The 27,050-nt window shown below is 41.9% G+C and overlaps 1 protein-coding gene across 5 annotated transcripts in view; it reads left to right on the top strand.

Moving 5' to 3' along the window:
* Positions 1–5,318: 5,318 nt before the first annotated feature.
* The window catches only part of NKAIN2 (sodium/potassium transporting ATPase interacting 2), a gene marked incomplete at its 3' end in the record, with an annotated part of 446,279 nt that continues 424,547 nt past the window's right edge, over positions 5,319–27,050 (top strand). The window contains exon 1 of one of the 5 annotated variants that reach the window (XM_079970822.1): positions 5,319–5,900. In XM_079970822.1, the coding sequence (XP_079826948.1) occupies positions 5,847–5,900 (54 nt within the window). In that variant the 5' untranslated portion in view covers positions 5,319–5,846. The remainder of the gene's footprint in view (positions 5,901–27,050) is intronic. The other 4 variants (XM_079970819.1, XM_079970818.1, XM_079970821.1 and 1 more) reach the window with 4 other exon arrangements.

Raw genomic sequence — 27,050 nt, 5'->3', positions numbered from 1 at the left:
ATTCTCCATCTGCAGTCTGTAATAGCTAATGCTGCAAAATGTAATTCATTTCAACTGCCTGAATGGTGCTTGCTTTGGGCTGACATCATCTTTGATATGGTCTTTAACCAAAGATGGGGTTTTTTTGTAAGCTTGCACAGAATTGGTTCTAATATTCCAAATGAAAATATAAGGAAATATTTCCTATTGTGATTAAGCAGTAGCCCAATGATGTGTTGAATTTCCTCTTGAGTAAGGTGTCATGAATTACTTTCATGCCTTGATGATGCAGGAAAGAAAGGCGATAGCTTCAGTCAAGGGCAGGAAAGACAGAAGAGAGCAGCCTAAAGCAGAGCACCCTAGAATGAAAAGGCCAGGAGAATATAAGCACAAAAGGAGCACTGACATGTGGAATAAAAGGAGGAAGATGTATGGATGGAATGAATGAATGTGGGGAAGAGAGCTGAAGATTCAAAGGGTAGGAAGCGGAGGGGAGAAGTAGCAGATAGAACAAAGGAAATTGGAAAGCTGACCTAGAACTAAGAATGGATGAATCTGCCCATTTTAGTTTCTCATTTTCCCAATATTAAATTTAGTTTGCCACACTTCTGCATCACTTTGCATATTTTTTTTAAAAAAGTCTCACACATCACTTTATTTCATGTGCATCCTAATATACACATTTTTGTATTCAGTTTCTGCCTAATGTACATATTTTGCAAGCATTTTGCATAATATAATGCACTTTGTGAATGAAAGTGTTGTTTATGCATGCTTCCCCCTAACATACTTATTTTGAGTTTGGAGAAGTGCATCACAAAATTTGGAGAAGTGCAAGAATCTGGAGAATTTCAAAGGATAGCTGTATTTTTTTGTTCATGTACTGTTTTGCAAAGTTCAAATTAGGTAGGGTCCCACTGAAATGTGAACTAAACCAAATTCCTCCCTCCCACTCTTATGTGCACGAAACAGACAAAAACAAAAACGTTGCTAAAATGATTAAAGATGAGTGAGCTTACCCTGAAAATGTATGAGCACCATTTCAATGCTCCTTCCACTTTCCAAAGAGTTGGGAGAAGGAGAGGTCTGGCAGTCCTCTCCCGTCTTTAAGGGAGCCTTCTACCACCTGCAACCCATTCCTTGGCCCCAAAATAAGTTTTTGCTCCTTGGGTGTGGAGGACAGGAGCTCGAACAAAGACATCTTAAATTTGAGCAGGGGTGTTTGCATATGCAAAAGCTCTACTGTGCACATGTACCCCATCTCTGTCAGTAAATGAAGGTAAAAAAAATGAGTAAACACCATCTAGGTTCTGTGAGTTTCTTTGCTTTCATTTGACAGCTCAAAATTAATTCAATTGAAAACACATACAACTCTGTTGTGTTGTCTAAATCCTGACCCCACCCCCTCCAAATTTACTGATTCAGGGTGTGGCTGCAGTAGCTCTCTACTGGTGGAGCTCTGCCAACAGGCAATGAAGTACTTGTACGTAGAGGCCCCTACCACACCCAGAGAAACCTGGCATTAGGCCCCCAAATGGAGCATTCCAGGGACACAGTGGATCCAGAGCCCCTCTATTCCCTTGAGAGATGACAGCCTGCTGTTAGTGTGGGTAATCTCCCCTCACCAACCCATTGAAATGTTTATTTTAAAACCCTATCAGGGCTAAAATAAAGAAGCACATTGCTTCCCACCTCTCACCCTTTCTGGTGTTAGCTGGAAGGTGCTTTGACAAGAAATATCATTAACCACTTCCCTCCCGCTTAGGGTTGCTTAGTAAGACACTTATAAATTCATTTACGTGCCAAAAAGCATGGGAATTATGCCATGTAAGCAGGAAACACAATTCTGCAATCTCTCACAATTGTGCTTGCTTGCTTGCTTACACTTTAACATCTACACACACACTTGTATAACAATACATGCTATATAACATATTTGGTTGGTTGTTGTTCATCCATTTATTTTTAATAAAAAATAATATTAATGGAGTGAGTGGGGACATTATTGTGAGGTAGATATTTTTAACATGTTACTATACGAAAGGATGATTTTGCCTCAGTAATTTTCTGATAACTCGAGCATCCTTTTTCTTAAAATAGATCCATCTGCAGAGACTTGCTCAGCTGCTGAGGTGGATCGTCCACCTGGAGTCTCTAAGATGACTGTTAAATGAATGAACAGGCATCTTTTATCTCTGTCAATGCAGAAGCATGGGCAGAATTAGAGTGTCCTTAAAAAGCAGTATTGTACTGGCTCCTTTTGTATAAATATAAAAGAGAATGTGTATTTATAAAAGGGAGATGCTATATATTTTCCAGTAGCATTTTGATTTGGAATTAAACTCTGTCTCCCACTGACAACAGGCATAACTATATGGGGTTTTCACCCTTTCATTGGGTTTTCATCATCATTTGACCAGGTGGAGGTTTAACAAATGTAACAGTAAGTCATCACTAACTGTAGTGGCTACCATTAATGAAAACTGCAAAATTCACTCAGGCAATACTTTTGATGGTGAGGCTGAACAGAATGGAAGAATGCCTAGAAATGCCTATCCATTCATACAAATCACCAAATAGCTCTAGTTCATGCAACTCCTGGTACTATTTTATGGGTTAGTTTTCTCAAGATACTACATGTGCACTTATGCACAAGTGAACCATGTAATCTGCTCTGTTCTATATTGGTGCATTCAATGTAAAACCAGCAATCACCACAGAACGATACCTGGGCATATGCCAGCTTTGTTGGTTGTTGTGACTCACAAAGGATACTGGTGAGCTGGAAAAGGGCAACCAAAATGGACAAGAGGTTTCAGAAGCTCCCCTCTGGGGAAATGTTGCTTATTTAGGGCTTTTTAGTTTAGAAAAATGGAGTGCAGATTTGTATGAGATTGTGTGGTATGGAAAAAATGGAGAGAGAGGTTTCAGAATACTATAATCTATTATTATTAGTAGTAGTAGTAGTAGTAGTAGTAGTAGTATCCTGTCTTTTCCTGAGACTGGGACTCAACGCAGCTTACACAAATGATAACATAGATAAAATACAAAATGCTAAAAACATTTAGAAGATAATAGAGAAAAAGTAATTAAACTCTAATAGAATTAAAGCAATTAAAACAAATTTATTAAAGTACAGATTAAACACAGCACTCTCAAAAACCCTTAAAAAACAGTCATAAATCATTTCATTGCTTTTTTTGGTGGCAGCGGGGGTTCCTATGATTTTGTTTGTTGCTTTTCTCTATGCATTAATATGAACATAAGAAAAGGACATCTAGTCCAGCTGTAGCTAAAAGGGTGCTCTCCAGAAGCTGTGGGATTCCACTTTCCAAAAACCTCAGTTAATGTGACCAACAGTCAGGAATTAACGGAGCTGAAGTCCAAAACCTTCTGCAGGGCACCATGTTGGCCTCCCCTGATCTAGTCTAACATCCTATTTCCCATGGTAGCAAATCAACGGCCTCCAAGCAGCCTGAAGGAGGGCAAGAAAGAACTAGCCCTCCCATGCTGTCAGTATTTATATTGTACCTGAAAGCTGAGGTTATTGGTGTTATGTAAGCAGCTGTAAGATCCTTTTCAAAAAAGCAGCTGTAGTATCTTTTTTTGGTGTTGATGATGTTATTATCATGTCAAGATGTTTCATGGAACCAATTCATAAATCAAAATATAAATACATAACAGTATCTTCCATTCATCTCCTCTTAAAGCAATTGCAATCAATTATCGAACTTTGCACTTGACTGCGTAGGTGGAATAATACCATCTCTGAAATGTAATTGTTTTGTTTTTGTTTTGTTTTTAAACCCAATGTTTGAAGTGGCTTCTTTCAAAGTCCCCACAAAAATGAACCAGGCTAGCCTTCCTTTTCTCCTCCTCAGAAAAATAAAAATGACAGCTGTGTCTGTATCCCCTTTGCAGTGTGGTGTGGGAAGGTGGAATCCAGGGGGCCTTGGTAGGTCCAACCTACCTATTCTTTTCTTGAGGTCTTGGTATTTAAACTTTTCCTGAGGTTATTAGAAAATGTAGACTTAGAAAGTCAACTCTGTTTGTAAAACTTAATTTTAGTCAGAGGCATATACATATACCCTCACGCTTCATTAAATAGACTGCAGCACATTGCGGAACGCCTTGTTTTGGGGTACCTGTCTGTTTGGCTCGCCCCATAGCCTGGGGTCGAGGAGCCCCACAATTTGACACGATGTGTTGGGCGCCTCATTGTCATCTATGGGGACCTACCTTTTTCTTGAGCCTTTCACAGGTGAACGCCAGGACAACCCTTATGGGGAACCCCTCCTTACTCAAAACTTAGCCCAGCTTTCCTCCCTCAGGAGGGCAAGAATGACAGAGACGTGCTCAGGCCAAAAAAACCAACAACAACAAAAAACCGAAAATGGAAAAGTTGGACTCTTCTGCGGCTGCTACTGCTTTCGTGTTTTGTTTTGCTGTGGCCACTGCGGCGGCTGCTGCTTCCTCGCCCAAGGCCCAGCAGGCGGCAGCAGAGAACTCCGCGCTGCTCAGCCAGTTTCTCCGCACCTTCCTCCAGAGGCGCCCCCCGCCCCGCCCCCATTTCCCCTAGACAGCGAGAGAACGCTCAGAACCAAAGCAGCGTCCTCACGTGCACCGGGTGGGCGCGCGTAGGCGTGACCGCTGGGCGAGGGCGGGCAGAGTCTCTTCCCGCCAACACAGTACAGTTGCCGGGGCTGGCGAGCCGAGAACAAGGATGCCACCGGCTGTCTGTGTGGGTCGTTGTCTCTAAAACGTTCTCTCCTCCCGCTGCCCGCCACTTCTTGTGTGAGGGGGGAAAAAAAACACCCTTCAAAAGCGGCAGAACATCTCCCTCAAGTTCGTTGTTTCCTCAGCGACGCTGGCGGGGGTGGGGAAGAAAAAAAAAACCCAGGGCGGAGAGAAAGAGAGAGAGAGCGAGAGGAACGCGAAAGCGTGAGCGGAGGCTGTGTTGGCGCGCGCGCGCCTGCCTCTGACAAGGGAGACGACCCCGAAGTCTAGAGCAGAGCCAAAGTCATAAGGGGATTGGGAGGTCCTCCTCCGCTCCTTTCCCGCTCCCCACCCCACCCGCCGCCGCCGCCGCCGCCCCCTCCCCGCGTTCTCCAAGCTGGGCTGGAGCGGCGGCCGCCGTTGCCTTGCTTACATGGAGAGACAGCGCCTGTCATGCTTGTGAGCAGCGGCAGCCGCCGCCAGCTCCCTGCCTCCTCCTCCTCCTCCTCCTCCTCCTTCTGTTGCTGTGCTGCATTGGGAATAACCGCTCTGCCATTGACTGGAGGTGGACTCGAGCCCTCGCGAGGGGAATAATACCTAGCCGAGCGCGGCCACCCTCCTGAGGGGGCACGACAACAACAGCAGCAGCAGCAGCAGCGAGAAGTGCCCGCGGGAGGAGAGGGGGCTTCCCGGCCACCGCCGCCGCTTCCCGCCGGAATGAGCTGAGTCCACTTTCGCCCGCCTCTCTGCCGGAGTGGGCTGGATGGCTCGCGGGCTGAGCGCAGGCGGCTGGCAAACTTGCAGGGCCCGCCGAATGCCTTCGGGGAGCGCCGCTGCTCCCGCCGGCTTCCGGGACGCCGCCGCCGCCGCCCGCGCCGCTCTTGGCGGAGGCATCTTGGCACAAGGGGAGTGAAGGCTGCAAAGGCGGCTGCTGTCCGCGCAGGGGGTGCTGCTCACGCGGTCCTAATGCCTGTCACTTCTCGGGACGCGCTGGCGGCGGCGGCGGCGGCTGCAGGCGGGAGCCCCCCGAGTGCTGCTCCGGCTTGCTTGGCTTCTTCCGGCATCTGATTGGATACGGCCGGGCTCTGCGTGGGACAGCGGAGCTGTGGCGAGGGGCCTCCGAGAGACAGAGAGAGAGAGGGAAAAAAAACATGGGTTATTGCAGCGGCAGGTGCACGCTGATCTTCATCTGTGGCATGCAACTGGTACGTGAGTCGCTGGTCTCCTTGATTTCCCTTTTTTCCTGTCTGAATCCTCTCTCCAATAAAACAAAAGTATAAACAAACCCCCGAGAAGCAAGAGGCCAAATCCGATGGCTGTTTGTCGTTCGTGAGGGGAGAAGAGGTTAGAGAGGAATGGGCTGCAGGAGTGAGCTCAGGGCATGCCTACTCAGAAGTAAGCATCCTTGTTTTCAATGGAGTTTGCTCCCTGGCATGTGCGTATAGGCATTGCGGCTTGTGTTGTAACAGGGACTCCCTGAGTGACATTCACGTGGGCACGGGGTAAACTTGTTTGAGGCTGCAGTTCTGTGCTGGTTTATTGGAGAATGGAAGCGATTGGGACGTAGTGAACATGCATAGGATGCGACTGCTAACCTTAAAAAATGACACACACATCCGCCCTTTCTCCTCGAAGGCTCAAGAGATCTCAAAGAGATTTGGGAATTTTGAAAGACTGAGCATGGTTTTTGTTTGTTTGTTGAAAGGAAAGCAGTTCATAGGTAATTACAGTGGATGGAGTGGCTGATGAGAAGCATGTAGCTTTGCAGTGAGGGAGGAAAAGTTAACTCATCTTAAGAAAGGTATGAGGTAGAGACTAGAGGTTTCCTTAATTAAATGGAATGAGCACTGTTTTAGGCATGGTTATGAACTTGAGCCAAGATAATCAGATAAGAGACAAAGGGTGTGTATGAATTCAGCAGAATGATTGTTTTGAAGTATGTGGTAAAAGCTTTCATTGTTTCCAAGCAGTGCTAAAATTATGTTGTTTCCAAACAAGCAAAAGAGAGTAAACTATAAACTCTATGGTGGCCACATATTGAAGATAAGATAATAACTAGAAAATCTGTTGCAGTGCCTATTTTCTGCATGTCTAACTTCACAGATGGAGTTTTTCTGAACACCCTGAATGGATGTTGTTGTTATGCAGTTAGTCAGCCTCAGAAGATGCCACATTTCTGAATGTACCTTGAATGAGTTGTCTATGGTAGAACAGGTTTGGTATGGGGCCTTAAGGGTGCAGTCCTATACACTCTTGACCTGGGAGCAAATCCCACTGAGCTCAGTGGGACTTACTTCTGAGTAGGCATTCACAGGATTGCAGTGTTAAAGCAGTTAACCTTGAAAAGGGAGAAAACAGTTACAGTACACTCTTCCAACTGGCAGAGTACCACCAGTTTCCCCAAAAGACAGGTGCTTAAGAAGACTGCATGGGAAAATAAAATTACCATTCTGGGAACAAAATCAGTACATGGGAAAGATTCACTGACCATCGCAGAGCCTACACATCTGTGATGTTTCAGTGACTCTATCATCTTTGTGCGTAGCAGGAAGCATTCTGCTTGTCTAAACCCTGTTCTTCACAGAAGTATCTGATCCTGTGTGTTTGATTTATTCTTGTGCAAGTTATTTGAAAGAAACCCTCCCCCAACCCTGTTAAATGTAAACAAAATTGTTGGAACGTAAGCTGTTTAACATTATCACTGGAGTTCCTGCCCCAAAGCTAAATGGAACAATAGTTTTAGGCTTTCTATGCCAAAGGTCAGAATACAGAAACTGCCCAGCTGGACCAGACCAAAGATTCACCTGGTCCTGCATCCTGTTTCCAGCAATGGCTAAATAAATGCTTCTGGGAACTTCATAAGCATGATGAGGACAACAGCTTTCCCCTCCTTGCTGTCCCCAGTGTCTGATATTGAAAGGTTTGTGCCCCTTGTTGACTTGACCCAATACAGCTACAACAATGTATTTAAAGGTAGCCACAAGAGTATTCATTGTATCCTAGAGGTTGATTATAAGCTACTGCATCAACATTAGCTTGGGAGTGAGATGGCAAAAGGCAGATAAATATACATTTACCATTTTGGGGGGTCTATGAAGGAACATAGATTACAGGACTGAGTGTGAGAATAAAAAATACAACCATCCTAATACTGGAGCTTATGAAATATGCCTTACTGTTATTACTTTAGCTCTGCTGGGCCGTGGAATGACTCAAATGTAAATGTTACATGGCGCTCATCCATAGAGAGAGAGAAAAGATTTGGTATTTTAAAATAGGACATAATGACAGCCTGGATGGTTAGACTGTTTATAATGCAGGATAAGTAAATATCTTACAGATACGTTCAAGTATTGAAGCAGATTTCATGAACATAGAACAATGATGGAGGGATGTTCCTTTCACACTAAATAAAGCTTATCATTGCAGTGTTGGATCTGATGGAGTTAGGAACTGCAATTGGCTTTCAGTGACCACCAAATTTTATTCCCCAATTCCTCTCATTATGCATTGGCTTTCAAATGCTCACTCATGAGTAGTCTCAGCACTATGATGGATATCAGTGTGCAAGATGCCACATGTGAGTTCATATTGGGTTGGGGAAGTATGAATAAGGCAAATGCCATGCATACAGCTGTTCTCCTATGAAAACCATGACTGGCTGCAGCTTCCTGTTGAATGTACACTTGGTGACAAGCCTGAGACTGATGCCATAATGTGTGGAATAGCCCTTAAATGGCTTGGGTTTGGATAGCGGTAATCTTGTGAGCCTTATGAGATACTTTGTCTATTATGCTTATCAGGTACTGGACTTGCACAAGAAAAGCTTGAAGAGAGGTGTTAATTTGTAAGAGACTTATTGTGTGGAGGTTGTATGTGGAGGTCTATGTCCAGGAGCAGAGATCTTGTCAATATTATCTCTATGTTCCTACCACTACTATTAATCATTGTTGTACATTCACTTCATACTCAGTTTGTTGGGAAAAAAGGTTCATGCTAAAAACAACACCAGGTTTAAATATAAAATTGAAGCAATAGTTGTTTTTTAAATCCACTTTACAGTTTGATTCATTGCAGTGATGCACATGGTTGCTCAGAAGTATTACTCACTCAAGACAGTGTTACAAACTTATGAGCAACTCTGTTTAGTGGGTTTGAGAAACCTGTCACCTTCCAGGTGTTGCTGGATTCCAACTTCCATCCTTCCTGACCATTGATCATGCTGGCTTTGGTGGGATTCAAAGTCCATAAATATATGAATAATCACAGGTTCCCCACCCTTACTGTATAGGATTACAGTCAATTTTATGTATGTATGTATGTATGTATGTATGTTCAGCCTGGAGGCAATGTGTTAATTTCCCCTTTCAAAATATGTACATAATTACTGTGGAGGTAAACATCTGATATAATATATAAAGTGGTTTTTTTCTCTCTCTGTTTCCTTTTTCATGGTAGGATGAGGAACAGTATTATGCACTGTATAATGGTTTAAAATTTGAAGAATAATCCACATGTTTGTCTTAGTTGCATTCTCTTCTTTCTTCCATTTTCTTGTTAACACATACCCACATGCCAACCAGCTTTCATGTGTGTCATGGAAAACCATTTCTGACAGCTCATTTTCTTCTGAAACCTATATGAGAAATAATACAAGGTAATAAGCTTAACCTGCTGATAGCTAATGCTATTAATTGAATCAGCATATTAAAATTTCCTCCTAATTTCTCAAAGTTGTTAAAGTGAGAGGCTATCTTGAAGAGAGGTGATATTGTGGACCAGAGTGGAATATGAAATGCTGTTGTTTATTTTTTCATTCAAGACTACAGCAGTGGAACACATTACCTGAGGCCCCCAGTCTTAACACTTAAAACACTCCATAGCGAAATCAGAGCAACTTTAAATTGAATCCAGAAAAAAAAAAATGAGTACTGAAGGCTGCTGATACAAAATTAGTAATTGTGACCTGGCTCTTTTTTATCCAGATCTGGTTGCAGTTAGTGAACCAACCTAACCTGGTAAAAGACACACCTACCTACTGAGATTGCCTGTGCCTCCATAGATAACACTGGATCCTAGAGTACCTCTAAACTGCACAATAGTGCAGCCAAAACCAATTGCAAACCTCAGTCTAGTTCAACTCACAGTATTTCTATCTTATTTTGATTAAGATTTCAGTTTAGCTGCCTATTCTGGAATAGCATCCAGGCACCTGGTTTCTGTTGCATCTCTGTATTTAGTAAATCTGTGTACCATCTGCATACTGGAGATACCTCAGCCTAAATGTCTGGATAACCTCTTTGAGTGAAACTTTGTGACACCCCCAATGCTGGTGGCCATGAGTTGACATAGTAGTCCTTCAATGGAGTGTTCTGGATTCTTCCAGAAAGGATTGTTGTCACTGTAATACTGTGCTTCCAGGCTCCACCATCAGATGGAAACTATGGTTGGTGGTTTTGAAAACCACAAAGAGCTCCAGTGGTTGTTCTTCTTAAAATCCAGAGGTGCCAACTTGTGAGAGAGATTGGGTGGGGGAGCAACATCACGGATGCAACATCCCAATGTTGCATCAAGACATCAGAGGAGCCAGGGGGCAGAGCTGAATGTGGCAGCAGTGCAGCTTCAATGGCAGGTGGCTCTTCCTCCTGCCACCACCACTGGCTTCCCCATTCCTTCCCTTCTGTGGCAGGAGAAGGAGGAGAAGGAGCCAGTCACTGAAGCTGTGTGATGCTCAAATCCATGCTTGTGCCCAGATTTTTTTTAACATTGCCCCCACCCATATTGGGGTGAAGATGATTGAAGAGGGTGACACAACAATTTTAGCCCCATAGTCAGTGTGAAGCAGACTGTATCAAAATAATCAGTGTCATTCAAAGCTACCTGGAGTTGACACATGATAATCTGCTCCCCTATCTTGCCCAAAAGTAATTCTGTGGCTGATAAAAGTTTAAGGGAAAGTAGAGGGATTTAGCTGGATTTTATATTAATGAAGAAAATACAAGTAAAATATAAATGTAAAAGACATAATATGATAGTGTTTACTAATAAGAACATTGTCACTGGCCAAATGTTATGTAGGTGGTGAGTGGTATTTTTAATCGCTATGCACACTGCAAGTTTTCTGCAGTTTACTTTGTGTATCCCTCTATGAATGCAATTTTGTGAAAGCTCTTACGTAAGAGTACTCTTGGAAGTAACAGCCTTTAACAAAATGACTGTGATTACTATGAGTCAGGCATGTAAGTAGCTGCTTGCTTTGTCATCTTTGAAGAAGAAAACTTAGCTCTACATGACTAGGTTCGGAAATATTTTACAATTGTTGAAACTGTCTTACAGTTTTGAAGGGGAGGACCAAAATTATGTGGGCAAGTGGATCAGTAGAAACTTTGTGATATCGTTACTTTCATGAGTCCACTGGCAAAGTTAAAAGGCAGTTAAAAGATCCACACCTATAGTTTATCTGCGAAACCCCTATTTACTGGCAGGGTTATCATTTTATCAAGTAGTTTCTGTGCCTGTGCCACAGCAGCTTGTTATGTAGACATCAAATACAGTAATTGATTCTTGTTATTCAGTTTATACCCCACTCTTCCTTCTGAAGGACCTTAGGGCAGCAAACACAGCATTGGTTATATATTTTTAATAAAATTCTAAAAACAGTCAGAAACATTCCAAAACAGTTAAACATTCTATCAGCCAGTGATCTCATGTTTGCCAGAAACAGTGTTCTTTAGCCATAAAAAGCTCAAGTGAATGCCAGTGTAGTGCCGTGGTTGAAGTGTTGGGCTAGAACTTGGGAAACTGCCACTGAAAATACCATATTATGGGTCAACACCAATTAGGCAACCCTCAGGCACCACCAGCAAGGGCTCACCTGCTGATTGTAGAGTCTGAAATGGTGATACTGTTTCTTTGCATACTCTGAAAATCTTCCACTGTTGATTTCTCCAACAGCTGTGCTGTTAAAGGCACAACAGCAGGGCTGGCCAGTTTTTCTTCTTCCCTCGATCAATTGGTAGAAATAAAAAAGGGTGTGGTTCTGTGAGGTAGAGCACATGATTTGCATGCAGAAGGTCCTGGGTTCAAATCCCTGGTACTTCCAGGCAGGGCTGGGACAGATCCCAGCTGAAACCCTGTCTGTCAGTGTAGACCAGGAAAGACGAAACTGAAGAGATGGGCCCTTCAGCTATTGTTGGACTCTAGTTCCCATCATCCCTGGCCATTGACCATGTTGGCTAGGGATGATGGAAAAGCCAGCAACATCTGGTGGGCAAAATATTGCCCATCACTCATGTAGGCTATACTGAGCTATGAGAGCCATTCGTCATATGAGAGCCATTCGACAGTATGAGGCAGCTTCCTGTGTTCCTGTGGCAGCACTGTTTACTAGAATTCATTTTGATGCCCACATATAACGTTATGTAAATATGTCTCTGGCTAATAGCACTTTGGTTTATTTGGGTGCTTGACTATTCCCACACCAAGCATGTCTCCTCCAGACCATTGGAAACTACCATATACTGTAGGTAATCTACCTCATACAAAATGTTCTGGGAAACATTCTCCCCCTCCCCTTTTTATTCTCTTTTTCATGGTAACCACAAGATTTTATTTTCAATAGTATGTAGAAATGTAATTTTTAAAGTTAAACTTAGTTATAGCCTATAACCTTTTTTATTTTCTAAGCAAATATAACTCACACTTTCCTGGTCTTTCTTCATGGTGACATCTAATCTGAACATTCACTGAAAAACATTTCGTATCTGGAAAATGCTCTCATCTGAAAATATTTTAAGGCACATTTCTCTACCTTGGTAACTTAAAAGTTACTTTTGAAACTTTATTTAATTGTCATTGCCTTACACAAGTTCTTATACTTGGCTTGCCACAGCTTTCATCCTGGGAACAGGTTTTACAATGGAGCCAAGTTTCCTTTGACATTCCCATGATTCCTTGGGGAAGTCATGACAACTAACTTGCTTTAAATTCATAATGTCCTAAAGAATTTGAAAACCAATTATTGTTGAAGTTTTCTTGGGCTAAGTAGCAGAGCTGGGACTCGTGAAACCAAAATTGGACATATTTGGTTACTGGTAATTTGTGTGGTGAAAACAGTAATCAATTTTGTTTCATATGGAGTTGCTAAAGTACTTCATACATCAATACAAGTACAGTTACCAATCTCATGATTAACTGGAATAATTCTACATTGAACTAAAGCTATCATGTAAATGAGCACAGTACTAGCCATAGATGTATTATTTGTGGTTGCTAAAATATTATAAACTTGCATATAAAGGACGGCATATGTATAATATTATGTTTGTGCAATCTAGCAATATCGTCAGAGGCATCTAATCTTCAGAAGAAACAGTTCATGTCTTACAGCATTTTTAATTGTCTGTATTGCATAAATGGTAAAACAATGACACATTTAACCACATAGAACAGAACTCAATTCTCTATACAACAAGTATGTCTTAGATACCATTTGTGCAAGGGTTATGACGTAAGCCATTTTTTGCTTAAAGGGCACAGAATCTCATTGTTCATTTAATGTCTCACAAAGCATAGCACTCAGAGATTCATTATTTCTTTCATATGAGACATTTATGAAATTGTCACAGTTCACATGAGAAACTTTGAGACTTCCCATGCCTCAATGATAGATTCAACCAGCTTCATACTATATCATATATTCATGTAGAGTGGCACAGTTTGGTAAGATGAGTGGGGCTGTTCAAGAAAAGGCTATGTTTCATTGTCAGATAGTTTATCAGCTACTCTTGAGAGATGGAACTGCCCATGTCACAGGTGATGTTACTTGTGGAGCAATATCAGACACTTTTTGCAGTTGTATACTTCCCATATAATGTCTGCATGTTCTACAGGATTAAAACAAACCTGTCTCCACATCTTTATAGTTTGGCCATGAAATATTATCATTATCCTTTATTAACATATTTGTAAGCTGCCTTCAATAAGAATTTTCAAAGCAGTGAACATTTTACAACAAAGTACAAAAATAATGCACCAGCAATAAAAACATAATACCATAAGAATTATCAGTTATCGGAATACATAGTCACAAAGCAACAAACAACTGTGCTCATATACTCCCATATACTGAATGAAGCGGACAGATTTTTCAATAGCTGAGTAGAAGATACCACTGAGAACTCCAGTAGGAGGGAATTCCACAACTGGGGAGCCATGACTAAGAAAGCCCCTGTCTATGGCCAGAACTGGCTTTGTCATACTGCATACTGCAGTATTTGAAGGGAGGGCCACTCTGTCTTCATGTGACTGAGATAGGAGCTGGCAGCCTATGAGCCAACACCAGCAATACTTACCATTCAAGTGGACAATGTAGCCCTATGCATCTTTACACAGGTCCCACTCTGTTCAATGACATTTACTCTGTGGTAGTCAAGGGTTGCAGCCATAATCTTAATTGAGAAATTCAATTTTAAGGCTCATCTGTGTGCTCTTTCTTGTATTATGAAGCAGTGCTAGAAACTATTGGGGAAAGGACATTTTAGTTTACTTGCTTTTGATATCTCTTGGGTAAGAGGGCAAATCATGCATGTCAAGTTGTCTGCAATGCAAAAGAGAAAATTCAAAGAATTAATATCTGGTAATGAAGGAAATCCTTGGAGGGAGAGAGGAATAAAATTAAGACTGTGTTCTGTTCTCTTCTTGAAATTAAATGCAATGCATTGATAATTATTTACTTCATGAGACTTGGAGGTTGTGCATAGTTCCAAATAAGGAAAGTTTATAAGCTATTTAGGTAGTGCTTTTTTGTATATAGATAGAATGCAAGTCTAACAGTGCAGTATTTACAGTTCAAGGGGACTTCATTCCAGATAAGTGTGCATGGGATTGTAGGCTAAGTGACATTTTTGTGTTTTGGTTTTTCCAATACACTCTGCCTATTTAATATGGAGGCATTCACCTTGTGCTCAAAGATTCAGGCATTTGTCTAGTACAGCCTAGCGGCACCTGGTGTCCTCCAGGTGCTTTGGAGGCAAGTCACATAAACCTTGACCACTGGCTAGGGTTGATGGGTTTTAGACTCAAACACTATCTGGAAGGTGCCACATTGGGGAGCGTTGTGCTACCTTGTAATATTTTCACAGAATTCTATGGAATATTGTTGCAGTGATACTTTTAAAAGACATCTGAAGGCAGCCCTGTTTAGGGAAGTTTTTAATGTTTAATGCTGTATTGTGTTTTTAATATTCGATTGGGAGCCACCCAGAGTGGCTGGGGAAACCCAGCCAGATGGGCAAGGTAATAATAATAATAATAATAATAATAATAATAATAATATAATTACTACGAAGACCCATTATTACTTTACCAAGCAGTGCTTCTGTACAGCCAGCCCTCATTTCAATAGACTATTATTTGTAACAATAACATATCATTGAGTGTTTCCAGTAGGTTTCATAAAGCTCATTTCAGGTTTTGGACCTGCAGTCACAATAACCTGGTTGATGGAGCTGACAAGGTCAGAAAAAGCAGACCAGCAGAATAGTTTTCTGGATCTGCATGATTGGGCTGTTCATAAGGCTGCATATTTTTTGGAATTTTATAACATTTTTTGCTGAAATTTTTAGGCCAAGATCCGAGAACCATGCCAACTGTTTCTATGTGCCCAATCCTATATGTGTCAGGGCTGGTTCAGCTGCAGGTCAGCACAGAGATTCAGAGATGAGCAGTAAAGTTGATTCTTTATTCAAAAAAAAACCTGAATACAAACAGAGAAACCTATGGTGAGACTGGCCCCGGTAAAGCAGTTGCTAGAATGACAATCTGGGCCTCCCACTTCCCTCTAGGTCTCCTCTTCGTCTGGCTGTTTTCCCTGGAGTCTTAAACTCCATCAGGCAGAGGCCCCCTGTCCTTTTTGTGCTTGTTGCTCCACTACATCCAAAACTCTTTTAGCTCTAGGAGACAAGGGGGAAGGAGAGCTGAATACAGTAAGACTGGGAGGTTCCTGTGAATCTGTTGCAGCCTCAGCCCCTCGCCCCCATCAACTGCATGTTGTATGTCTGTAATGTTTTCTGCCTCATCTTCCTCTCCATCACTATTTCCTGTTGCATGTTGAGCATCCAACCATTCTGCCCCCATTCTTCCTCTGACCCGTCTTCATTGTCCCACCACCAGTGAATTTTTTATAGGGGAAGTTTGGGTCAGAGGTGCCAGCTTGTGATTGGGGGGGGGGGCGATGTCATGCATGTTACATTGTGACATCCTGATGTCACGCACATGACCATCACGCCTCCCTCCCTAATCCGGTCAGAAGCTTCCTGGGCTTTGTGAAGGAGGTACCAGGGCTCTGACAGCACGCTAGAGCCCTCCTGCCGCCTCCTAAAAGCTGGATGGGCTTTGGGAAAATGGCAGGATGGATCTTCGACCCATCAGAGCCTTACACTCCCTCCCTAATCAGGGCAGAAGCTTCCTGGGCTTTGGGGAGGAGGCACCGGGGGAACATTTAGGGGACTAGCCTAGTCCTCTTAGTCCAATGACCGCACGCCACTGCCCACTACTCCTCTCCTGCCTCTGAGCCTTAATCTTCTGATGCTTCCCTATGGGTTCTCCAGCTTGAGCCGCCCACCACTCCTTATCTTTCAGCCAGTCCCTGACATGCCTGTGTTTAGTAAAATACACAACCCTTTTTGTATTTAGCTAGGTTATCAGTGATAGAATATTAATCACTTTTTCTCATGTTCGTCTGGCTTACTGTTCAATGTATATTAAATCTAACAAATAATAAAACAGATTATTGTACTAAATGCCATAGCTTTAGGGGGGGGGGATTTAAATGGCACTAGCATAAACAGCCAGCCATTTAACTTTGCTCTGCGTTTAACTCCAAGTAAACATGGATTGGGCAGCTCTTAGTATTAGTTTGCTGGTTCTCAATTTGGATTAAGGAAAGGTACTGTATTCTATAATTGGTTTTGAGCACTCTCTATTTGCAATCTGTGAGATATTTTATATATATTCTATAGAAATACTGGAACAAATTATATATTCTTTGACATTTTGCTGGTGGAAATGATGCTGGGAGAATGAAATTGCCTGTCTTTGTACTTGCTAAAAAGTAAACATGCATAGTGAATAGTTCTATTTCCACATGTATCCCACTTATGCATTTTTAATAATTTCTTGATTTCAGTTCATCCATAACTTATGAGAAATGTTTATCGGTTTACAACTCTGTGAAGGTCCCAGGTAAAATGTGCACACATTTTCTGTATCTCTCAAGTGTCCTTTCTTTTAAAAGCATATTTACCGTTACACACATTCCCTGTCTTGCATATAAATTGTGGCATAATGCAAATAATTGGGGAGCGGACCATAGCCTAGTGATAAAGAACACAATCTGAATTACAGAAGATCCACATTCATTCCCTGGGGTCTCAGGGGTGGAAAAAAAGGAGGGAATATGTATTTGTGTTCTGAAAGGTCCCTCCCTGTCAGTGGAAGGTGATCTGCTAAGGCTGTTGGGGCACAGCCCTTCCAAGGAGAATGTCAAACAATAAAAAACGCCCTTCCCCCAAACCCCCTCAAAGCTGAACACCAGTTCCTGTCCCACACACATTCTATATTTCTATTTGAACTTGGAGAAGCTCTGCAAACATTTCTGTCAATCGGTAGCACTCAGCCAAACCTAATCCAAAAGTATAGTTCTGGCAAAGAGATCCTTCCCATGTGCTCTAAGCAGGAAAAGAGCAGCAGCAGCAAGATGTGATTGAACTGCCTGTCAAGGTTGCCCCACCACAAAGGCTTCCATTCCATCTCTGCTTATGAAGGCTAACCAGTACACACAGTATTGGTCTACTAGGGCTGCCTTGAAGGGCAGTCTGAGATTGCTCAGAGCTCTTTTCTTGAAAGCCACTTCTCAAAGCACATTCTTTGTAACTAGCCAGGAGAAGAGTGTGGTTGTTAGTTTGACAAGCTTACTTTTCTATTTAAAAAAAATACTATTTGTTAAAACTGAACAATGGTGAACAGAGTGTGTATCATTCTGTAATATCTTTTTTTTAACTTAATTAATAATTACATTTCTTATTGTAAATGAGGAGGATTGTGATGAGAAATTGTGGGTGGCTTATGTGTGTGTTGCAACTTTCTACACTTTCAGAATGGTAGGGTTCTTTATACATGGGGCTTCTTTTAAAGGACTCACCCTGTACTTGAGAGAAGTACAGTGGTACCTCTGGTTAAGAACTTGATTTGTTCCGGAGGTCTGTTCTTAACCTGAAACTGTTCTTAACCTGAGGTACCACTTTAGCTGAAGGGGCCTCCTGCTGCTGCGATTTCTGTTCTCATCCTGAGGTAAAGTTCTTAACCCGAGGTACCACTGGGTTAGCAGAGTCTGTAACCTGAAGCATTAGTAACCCAAGGTACCACTGTATAGAGAATTATCCTTCATACAGAGTTTTCTTTAGGTTTAAAAATGCTGGGTATGTTTGTTTGGCTTCTATGATAACAGGGTGCTGGGCTATATGGACCTTTGGCCTGATCCAGCAGGATCTCTGTTATGCAGAGCAGACCCATTGTAGAATCACCTAATGAAATACAAACAGAGGTTCCTCACTGATGAGGCAGATGCACTCTGTGCATGCTCATGCCACTTTTTTCTGAGGTTCATAGTTCCTAATCAGAAGTCTGTAATAGGCAGTGGTTCTTCACAAATAGGACTTGCTAGTACCAATAGTTAAACCTCTTTGGCTGCATCACACTTTGACTGGCTAGAATATTGCCTACACTTTTTCCTTCTCAGTAAACCAATTGTCAAGAGCCTCCTTGTCTTCATACTTAGAAGAAACAAGCACAACAGAGGATCTTCAGATGACTTTAAAACCCTGCTCTCTGTTGCTGGCTCATTGTGTGGTGTTGAGAACATTATCATGGTGTATTTTCAGTCAAAGGGGTAGCCAACTAGACATGGCTTGCAGCTGAAATTGAGCAATAGTCAATCAACACTTTAGAGTGTTGATTGACTATTGCTCAATTTCAGGTTGTATATATGTGTAAATAAACCATATATCACAAAGACACCACAGGCTCTGCTTTGCCCCATTTTCCAAAAGGCAACATGTACTGTGGGTAAGCACATTTGGAACTTCCTTGAATTTTGCACTGCTCAGAGATAGCGTGCAACAGTATTGTTCAATAAACCTTCATGGATTACCAAGAATGATGCATCTGGTGGACTTTAACCCCCCAAACTTCATGCCATTATGTGCTTTGTTAGTGTTTAAGGTGCTAGTACTGTTCTTTTTGTTATTTGCTAAACATGCACTATGGTCTATTTTAGATTGTTGTTGTGGGGATAAAAATATTATAAAACACTCTAGCAAACTTAAGATGCTGTTACAAAAAGTATGATGGTGCAGAGGATGGTTCAATGAGAACAAAGTGTGTAGAGCCTATATGTAGTAAAAAAAATTGGATTGCACCTTGCTGGCGCACTCTACCCCGGGAAATTTGTCCTAGCAAACAAACAGTCCCTTTATGCCAGGGACTTGTGCATACAGTTCAAAGTTTGTGGGCCTGAATATTCTGATTGTGTCCCAGATTCCTTTTTCTTTGATTTTTAGGTAAGGCTCTTTTTTTTCATGACTCCAAACTTGCCCCTCTCCCCCTAAAATCAAAACCAGGGGCAGGCAGCCTAGAGGGAATTTATTTTATTTTGTTTGTTCCTTATGAAGATTTCATTCACTTTTTAAGTACTTTGCAAATGTTAAATATTATCATTGCTTATTGTTACCCAAGTGTGGTATATAAAATAGTTTACTATAAAACTTCATTATAGGAAGTAGCTTTGTTATAAAACTCTTCCTTGGGGCATTTTCTTTTCTTATTTCTTGCAATAGACAATAAGCTTTTGTTTATGCACTAGTTCTCTCTCTTTGTAGCACTGCATCTGTCACTCTTCTATGGAGAATCGCTAAAGCACAAAAAAGTGCTAATGCATTAGCATGTGGTACATCTTATTAAACTATTTACTGTCTTTCGGGGATCTGTCAGTTTGATCTGGCATGGACCCCCCCCCCAAGTGCTCTGTATTTATGATGCATTGTGATTGGATCATAATTCTGTATTTTTATTTTATTTTACTGTTAGTGGATTTCTATATTCTTTCTGTTTTATGTTTTGGTTTGTTTTAACTTACTTTCTTTACATTTAGTTGTCATTGCTTCTGCTTTGTCCAATATTTAGATGACATATTCCACCATTATTATTTTTTAGAATACTGTATCATAACATTGTATAAACTACAGTCACCGTCACCCAAATTAAATGTGGATGTATTAGTCTTAGGGTCTATCAGTAGGCAGGAACTAAAGCCAACACATGGAGCACAATATTATTCTAGGACAGTCTTAAGGGGGGAAATTGCATTGACATTTGGCATTGCATACTTCCTATTTGCAGAATAGATATAGCCAGAGTGACCCCATGATTCTCTCCCACCCACTGCAGTCGCTCCACTAGGGCTAATGCTGACATAATGTAGTAAAAAGTTTATGCTCAGCCAGCAGTAAAATCAGAAGCACAACAATATCTGCAGAAACAAGTGCCAACTGAGCAATGCAGATACATTCTCACAGATTGTCTTGGTAACCCAGCTGCCACCACAAAAATGAGTCCATTCACTGACAACATCCTACGTTAGCCATGCAGGGAAGGTACCAATCAACACATGATGGTGGCTCTCTGACCTCATCCAGTATGCACATAGCTTCCACAAACAATGTGTAATCAGGCAGCTAGAAAGAATCCATGAAGCCTGCTGCTGTTTGGAGATACAAGATTGAATCACTTAGCAGTCCAAACATAAGCAGCTTGCGAAGAGTCACCCTTTCGCTAGAAAAAACAGCCAGGGCCACAGGTCACCCACTGAAGTAAGGCATGCCGTTCCACTTGCAACATCCAGCCAGTTCCAGTAAGTTTGAGACACAAATGGAGTGTTTCCCCAGGAGAATTGTTGCAGCATTGCTAAGCAGTCACAGATGAACACCTAGCAGAACATTGCATGCAACTCAGTTCTATTTTCTGCCTATGTGAAGAGAGCTAGTTCTGTTTTTCAACAGAGAGCTGTGCATCAACTAAGAGCTGAAACGACACCACTAGACTCACAGCAACAAACATGGAAGGCTACTTGATGACTCGGAGCATTGCAGTAGAAACTAGGAGCTATGGGTTGAGTACCACCACAGGAAGACGTTCCAGTAATTGTTAACAAGGCAAAGCTTACTTCTGGGTGTTCTGCTAACTCCCTTTTCCATTCCTGAATCACTGTTGCAGGTAGAAATTGAAACCAAACACCCCACTTTACAGAACAACTCCTTAATCACAGGAAAGGACAGAAGACAGAACCTTTAGACTTCCTTTGTAGAATGAAGTATGTATATCAGAGGCTCCCTTGAAATATCGCCACTAAATTATAGAATGCCTTCCAAAACATGATCATATTATTCATAGCACCTGTGTAATTTCAGAAATTCATAAAACAGTCAGTTTGGTCAAACTACCATAGTTGCGTAGGACAGAGTCACTCCTATAATGGAGTGATCAATATTTCAATGAAGCTTCTAACATCCTTGCTTCCTGCTATAATCAACCATGTATGTGGTTAATTGCATTTTGAATAGGCATTTACGATATTCCCTACTCCCTGCCCTGATAAGGGTTAGTTTATTCACAGGAGCAGTTTACTCTACATTCATGGAGAAACCTTGAAGTAAATTGTGGCAGGGGCATGTTTTTGGTCTTGAATTTGCAGCTGGCAACAAAGGTGGATTCTTTACTGATTTCAGTAGGTTTTTAGGGGCAAAATTTGGGGTTTGTGTGTTGTGCCATTGCAGCAATGATGGCAGCAGTTATATAAGTGGTCCTGAATAGTGACTACGCTTTTCTAGAATAAATCCTGTAATGTGATGTCATGATACAGGGAGATGTTAAAATAAGTTTTACTCAGATAAGAGCCAATGAAATTAATGACATAACTTATGTTCATTAATTTCAGTGGGTCTACTCTAAATAAAATTACATTGAATACCACCCATAGTGTTTTCTAGAAGGAAATATGGGTTCTTAAAAATATTATTAATTTTATTTATAGGTACCTACTACAAAAATGGGACGCAGGTGGCACTGTGGGTTAAAGCCTCAGCGCCTAGGGCTTGCCGATCGAAAGGTCGGCGGTTCGAATCCCTGCGGCGGGGTGCGCTCCCGCTGCTCGGTCCCAGCGCCTGCCAACCTAGCAGTTCGAAAGCACCTCTGGGTGCAATTAGATAAATAGGGACCGCTTACCAGCGGGAAGGTAAACGGCGTTTCCGTGTGCGGCTCTGGCTCGCCAGAGCAGCGATGTCACGCTGGCCACGTGACCCAGAAGTGTCTCCGGACAGCGCTGGCCCCTGGCCTCTTAAGTGAGATGGGCGCACAACCCCAGAGTCTGTCAAGACTGGCCCGTATGGGCAGGGGTACCTTTACCTTTACTTACTACAAAAATAGTCTGAAGGTGGCTTACAATATACCGGTACATTACAATACAAAATATACAGAAGGTTAAAAAATAGCAAAGCACTATAAATAGTTGGAGATTAACTCTAAAATAATAATGAACTAAACCCTACTTCTCTCCATCACCAAGAAGGTAGACAGTTAAAACACCCATTGAGATAATAAAGAGGTTAACAGTAAAATGCCTGCTAGAAGAGAAAGGTCTTTGCCAGGCACAGAAAATACGTTAATGTAGGTACTAGGTGAACATCTTGAGGAAAGCATTCTACAAATGGGTGACCACCACTGAAAAGGCAGAAACTGGCCCCTATTAATAGTCTGGCTTCTAAGTTCAACCCCAGCTGTAGGTTCCATACTCTCCAAAGGCAGCCCCTCATCCACACTGCAATAATTTAATTGGGGTTAGGGATGGCTGAGTCTGTCACTTTCTGTTTCTCTTCATTTCTCAATTTTCCAATCTTCAGTTTAGCCTACTAACAGCCATTGATAGCTTTGCCCTTCATGTATTTGTATAACTCCTCTTTAAAGTCATCTAAGGTTCCATAGTTTAACTACAAGCTCACATTGGAGACAAGTTGCTTAGATTGAGGAGAAAGCTCTGAGGCAAAGATTCAGCTGGGAATGATTAATAATGACAGGCCCAAGGAGTCATCTTATAATACCCTGGTAGGCTGGTACTGTATTTCAGTTTAGATGGTGCCCATGAGCCTCAGACCTCAATCTTGCTGTGAGACCAGAATGCCTGTGGTATACTGCAGGATGCTTATTTCAAGCCCTTTCCCACCCCTGGAGCCCTACAATTCAGCAGTGAGACAACATTAAAACTAAAGAATAAATAAATTTTGTATGTTAAGAATGCATACTCTTTGATTCCTGGAATATTTTTGTTGATCAAGATAAAACATGGTCCACACACATCTTTGAAAGGTCAAGAAGTAAAGATGATTTATTTCATTCAATTGAAATTCAACAAGTCTCGTGTGTAGGAAGAAAGAAATCAAAAATGTTAGATGCATTCATATTTTTCACATTGAGAACCAATACTTGAAAAATGGTTCAGCCACTGCTGCTTTGCAATGAAATAGCAAATGTCCAGAGCTGCATAAATATTTCTCAGTTGTAATATATTTTGCTATAATGAAGTGTTCCAGTTCCTTTCCCCTCCTCTTTTTTTGTCTTTGGCCATCTTTCTTCCTGCCCTTCCCTTGTTGATTATTCACCCACTCTTAAGCAAAACGAATACACTACATGTAACGGTGCCTTCAAAAGAGCAAAATCTCCTTCTGCTCTAGGTGTATGGTAGCAGAAAGGTGGGGTGAGTGGGTGTTATAGATGTAGGGTAAAACCTAGAAATTAATACAATCTAGGCCTTAGAAAGCACTGCAAATAACAAGGCCAGTGGAAGTGATGGTATTCCAGCTGAACTATTTAAAATTTTAAAAGATGATGCTGTTAAGGTGCTACACTCAATATGCCAGCAAGTTTGGAAAACTCAGCAGTGGCCAGAAGATTGGAGAAGATCAGTCTACATCCCAATCCCAAAGAAGGGCAGTGCCAAAGAATGCTCCAACTATCGCACAATTGCACTAATTTCTCACGCTAGCAAGGTTATGCTTAAAATTCTACAAGGAAGGCTCAAGCAGTATGTGGACCGAGAACTCCCAGAAGTGCAAGCTGGATTTAGAAGAGGCAGAGGAACCAGAGACCAAATTGCAAACATGCGCTGGATTATGGAGAAAGCTAGAGAGTTCCAGAAAGACATTTACTTCTGCTTCATTGACTATGCAAAAGCCTTTGACTGTGTCGACCACAGCAAACTATGGCAAGTTCTTAAAGAAATGGGAGTGCCTGATCACCTCATCTGTCTCCTGAGAAATCTCTATGTGGGACAAGAAGCTACAGTTAGATCTGGATATGGAACAACTGACTGGTTCAAAATTGGGAAAGGAGTACGACAAGGCTGCATTTTGTCTCCCTGCTTATTTAACTTATATGCAGAATTCATCATGCGAAAGGCTGGGCTGGATGAATCCCTAGCCGGAATTAAGATTGCCGGAAGAAATATCAACAACCTCAGATATGCAGATGACACAACCTTGATGGCAGAAAGTGAGGAGGAATTAAAGAACCTTTTATTGAGGGTGAAAGAGGAGAGCGCAAAATATGGTCTGAAGCTCAACATCAAAAAAATGAAGATCATGGCTACTGGTCCCATCACCTCCTGGCAAATAGAAGGGGAAGAAATGGAGGCAGTGAGAGATTTTACTTTCTTGGGCTCCATGATCACTGCAGATGGTGACAGCAGCCACGAAATTAAAAGACGCCTGCTTCTTGGGAGAAGGGCAATGACAGGCCTAGACAGCATCTTGAGAAGTAGAGACATCACCTTGCCAACAAAGGTCCGTATAGTTAAAGCTATGGTTTTCCCAGTAGTGATGTATGGAAGTGAGAGCTGGACCATAAAGAAGGCTGATCGCCGAAGAATTGATGCTTTTGAATTATGGTGCTGGAGGAGACTCTTGAGAGTCCCATGGACTGCAAGAAGATCAAACCTCTCCATTCTGAAGGAAATCAGCCCTGAGTGCTCACTGGAAGGACAGATTGTGAAGCTGAGGCTCCAGTACCTTGGCCACCTAATGAGAAGAGAAGACTCCCTGGAGAAGACCCTGATGTTGGGAAAGATGGAGGGCACAAGGAGAAGGGGGCGACAGAGGACGAGATGGTTGGATAGTGTTTTCGAGGTTACCAGCATGAGTCTGACCAAGCTGCGGGGGGCAGTGGAGGACAGGAGTGCCTGGTGTTCTCTGGTCCATGGGGTCACGAAGAGTCGGACACGACTAAACGACTAAACAACAACAAGGATTGTGAGTATTTGGGGTGGGGTGGGAAGGGAGAAATATAAGCTGCAGAGGAAGGGCCATTAAGGGAACAATAAAGGACTATTGAGGATCATTGCCAATGCAAGAGAACTCTCCCAACTCCACTCAGCAGAGAGAGGGGCAGGCACCTGGCTTTTGTAACAGGTGGGAAGTGGGCATTTCATCCTTTCCTTACATACTTATGTTTTGCTTCCATTCTCCCGCAAACAGCTCCCTGCATAAAGGGTTTTAATGTGTATTTACCACATTTCAACCTGTCTTTTTGGGGGGAAGGGGGGATTACAGTTTGGAGTGGATATAACCTTTCATGAGGGGCCTTAATTGGAGGTGTCCAAGTTTTTTTGTTTTTTTCTTACTTTATATTATTTTTTTGGCCACTTGGCTACCTAGTGTTTTGTACTTACAAGCAAAATTCCTCCTAGATGACACTGCCATTGCCATTACGCTTGAAGTGTGATGTGGTTGCATGAGTATTATGGGTACTTAAGAAATAAGCAAATCTTAGTAGTCCCTTAGTAGTGCTGTTAGTAGTCCCATCAGTTTCTCCCCTGCATATCTGCATAGTTTTGTGGACCTTACATTTTCCCATGTGGCTATAGATCTTAATGGTACATGTGGGCTCTCTCCCACCTCTTTGCTTGTTCAGCGTGAAAATGCACTAACAGCAAGTTAGTAAAAAGGGCAAACAGATTCATAGTAGATGGTGTTAGGCTGTAAGCCAGCCTTTCTGAATCTGGTGTCCTCCAGATATTTTGAACATGGACTCCCATCACTCCCAGCAAACATGGTTAGGGATGGTGTGAGTTGTAGCCCCCAACATCTGAAGGGCACCAGATTGGGGAAGGTTGCTGTAAGCTTTGCTCAGTTCTTACCGTGTCTGAATTATTTAGCACAATCAAGTTCTAACCAAAGTGTGTATAAAGGAACCTATTATATGTAAATATATCTCTAATTCTATAAAATGAACTGTCAGTAATTAATGATGGGATGCTAAATTTGTACTCTGGTAGCCCACTGGCCTACTTAGTTGTAAACAAATGACTTTTCCCAGTGCAGTCATGAACTGTTATGACTTAAATATATAATAAAAGTATTAGTAATGATTTCACAGCAAAATCTTTAATTGACTCATAACTGGTTGACTTTACTCGTGTGGATTTATGGGCAAGGTTCAATAAAGTTTTATGGCTGGTTTTATATTTAATGCATAAATCAACAATACAAAGGCAACATTTTTCCACCTGCATTTTTTCTGCTTGACTGAATACAGATGTCAATTCCCACCTAATCAGTTGTGCTCAGTATTGGATAGAAATCAGAAAACTGAATGTTGGTAGACTACTGTGAGCATAACTATTCTATATTAACAGGAGCTGATAATTATGTAACCTTTGCAATAAAATATTCAAATCATGCTGAAACTAGGGATTAAGGTTAGAACATGTTACTTAGTTGCTTTGTGATGAGATTGGAAAACAGGGAAAGAGGTCAGCGTAAATACTTGAAATAATGACTGTATTAGATGCTCTGTTAGTGGGGGGGGGGACACATGATAGAAAGCTGAAATTAATAGGAAAAAACAGCACAATCAGATGAATTTGTTTGTTTTATCAAACTATTTAGTAGACAGGCATAGCTCCGACATATTGCAAGTTCAGATTCAGACCACTGCAATAAAGCAAGTCATACAATTGTGTTTTGTTTCCCAGTGCATAATTTTCCCGGTGCCAAGTTATGCTTTATATGTAGTCTGTTAAGTCCATCCTACCTGGCTGAAGGAGCTGCAGGAGAAAAACCTGACTCCAACCCTAGCCAGCTCCATTCCCCTGGCCAGAAGAGGGGTGACAATGGTGACTGTGGGTCAGGCTGCCTGTATCTGCTCCAGTGTCCTCATAAGGAACAATATCTGTGAAGTGCAATAAAGTGAAG

This window comes from Podarcis cretensis (genome assembly GCF_951804945.1).
Source record: "Podarcis cretensis genome assembly, chromosome: 3".
NCBI lineage: Eukaryota > Metazoa > Chordata > Lepidosauria > Squamata > Lacertidae > Podarcis > Podarcis cretensis.
The sequence above is the reverse complement of the archived record's forward strand: the minus strand, read 5'-3'. Positions and strand labels throughout refer to the sequence as shown.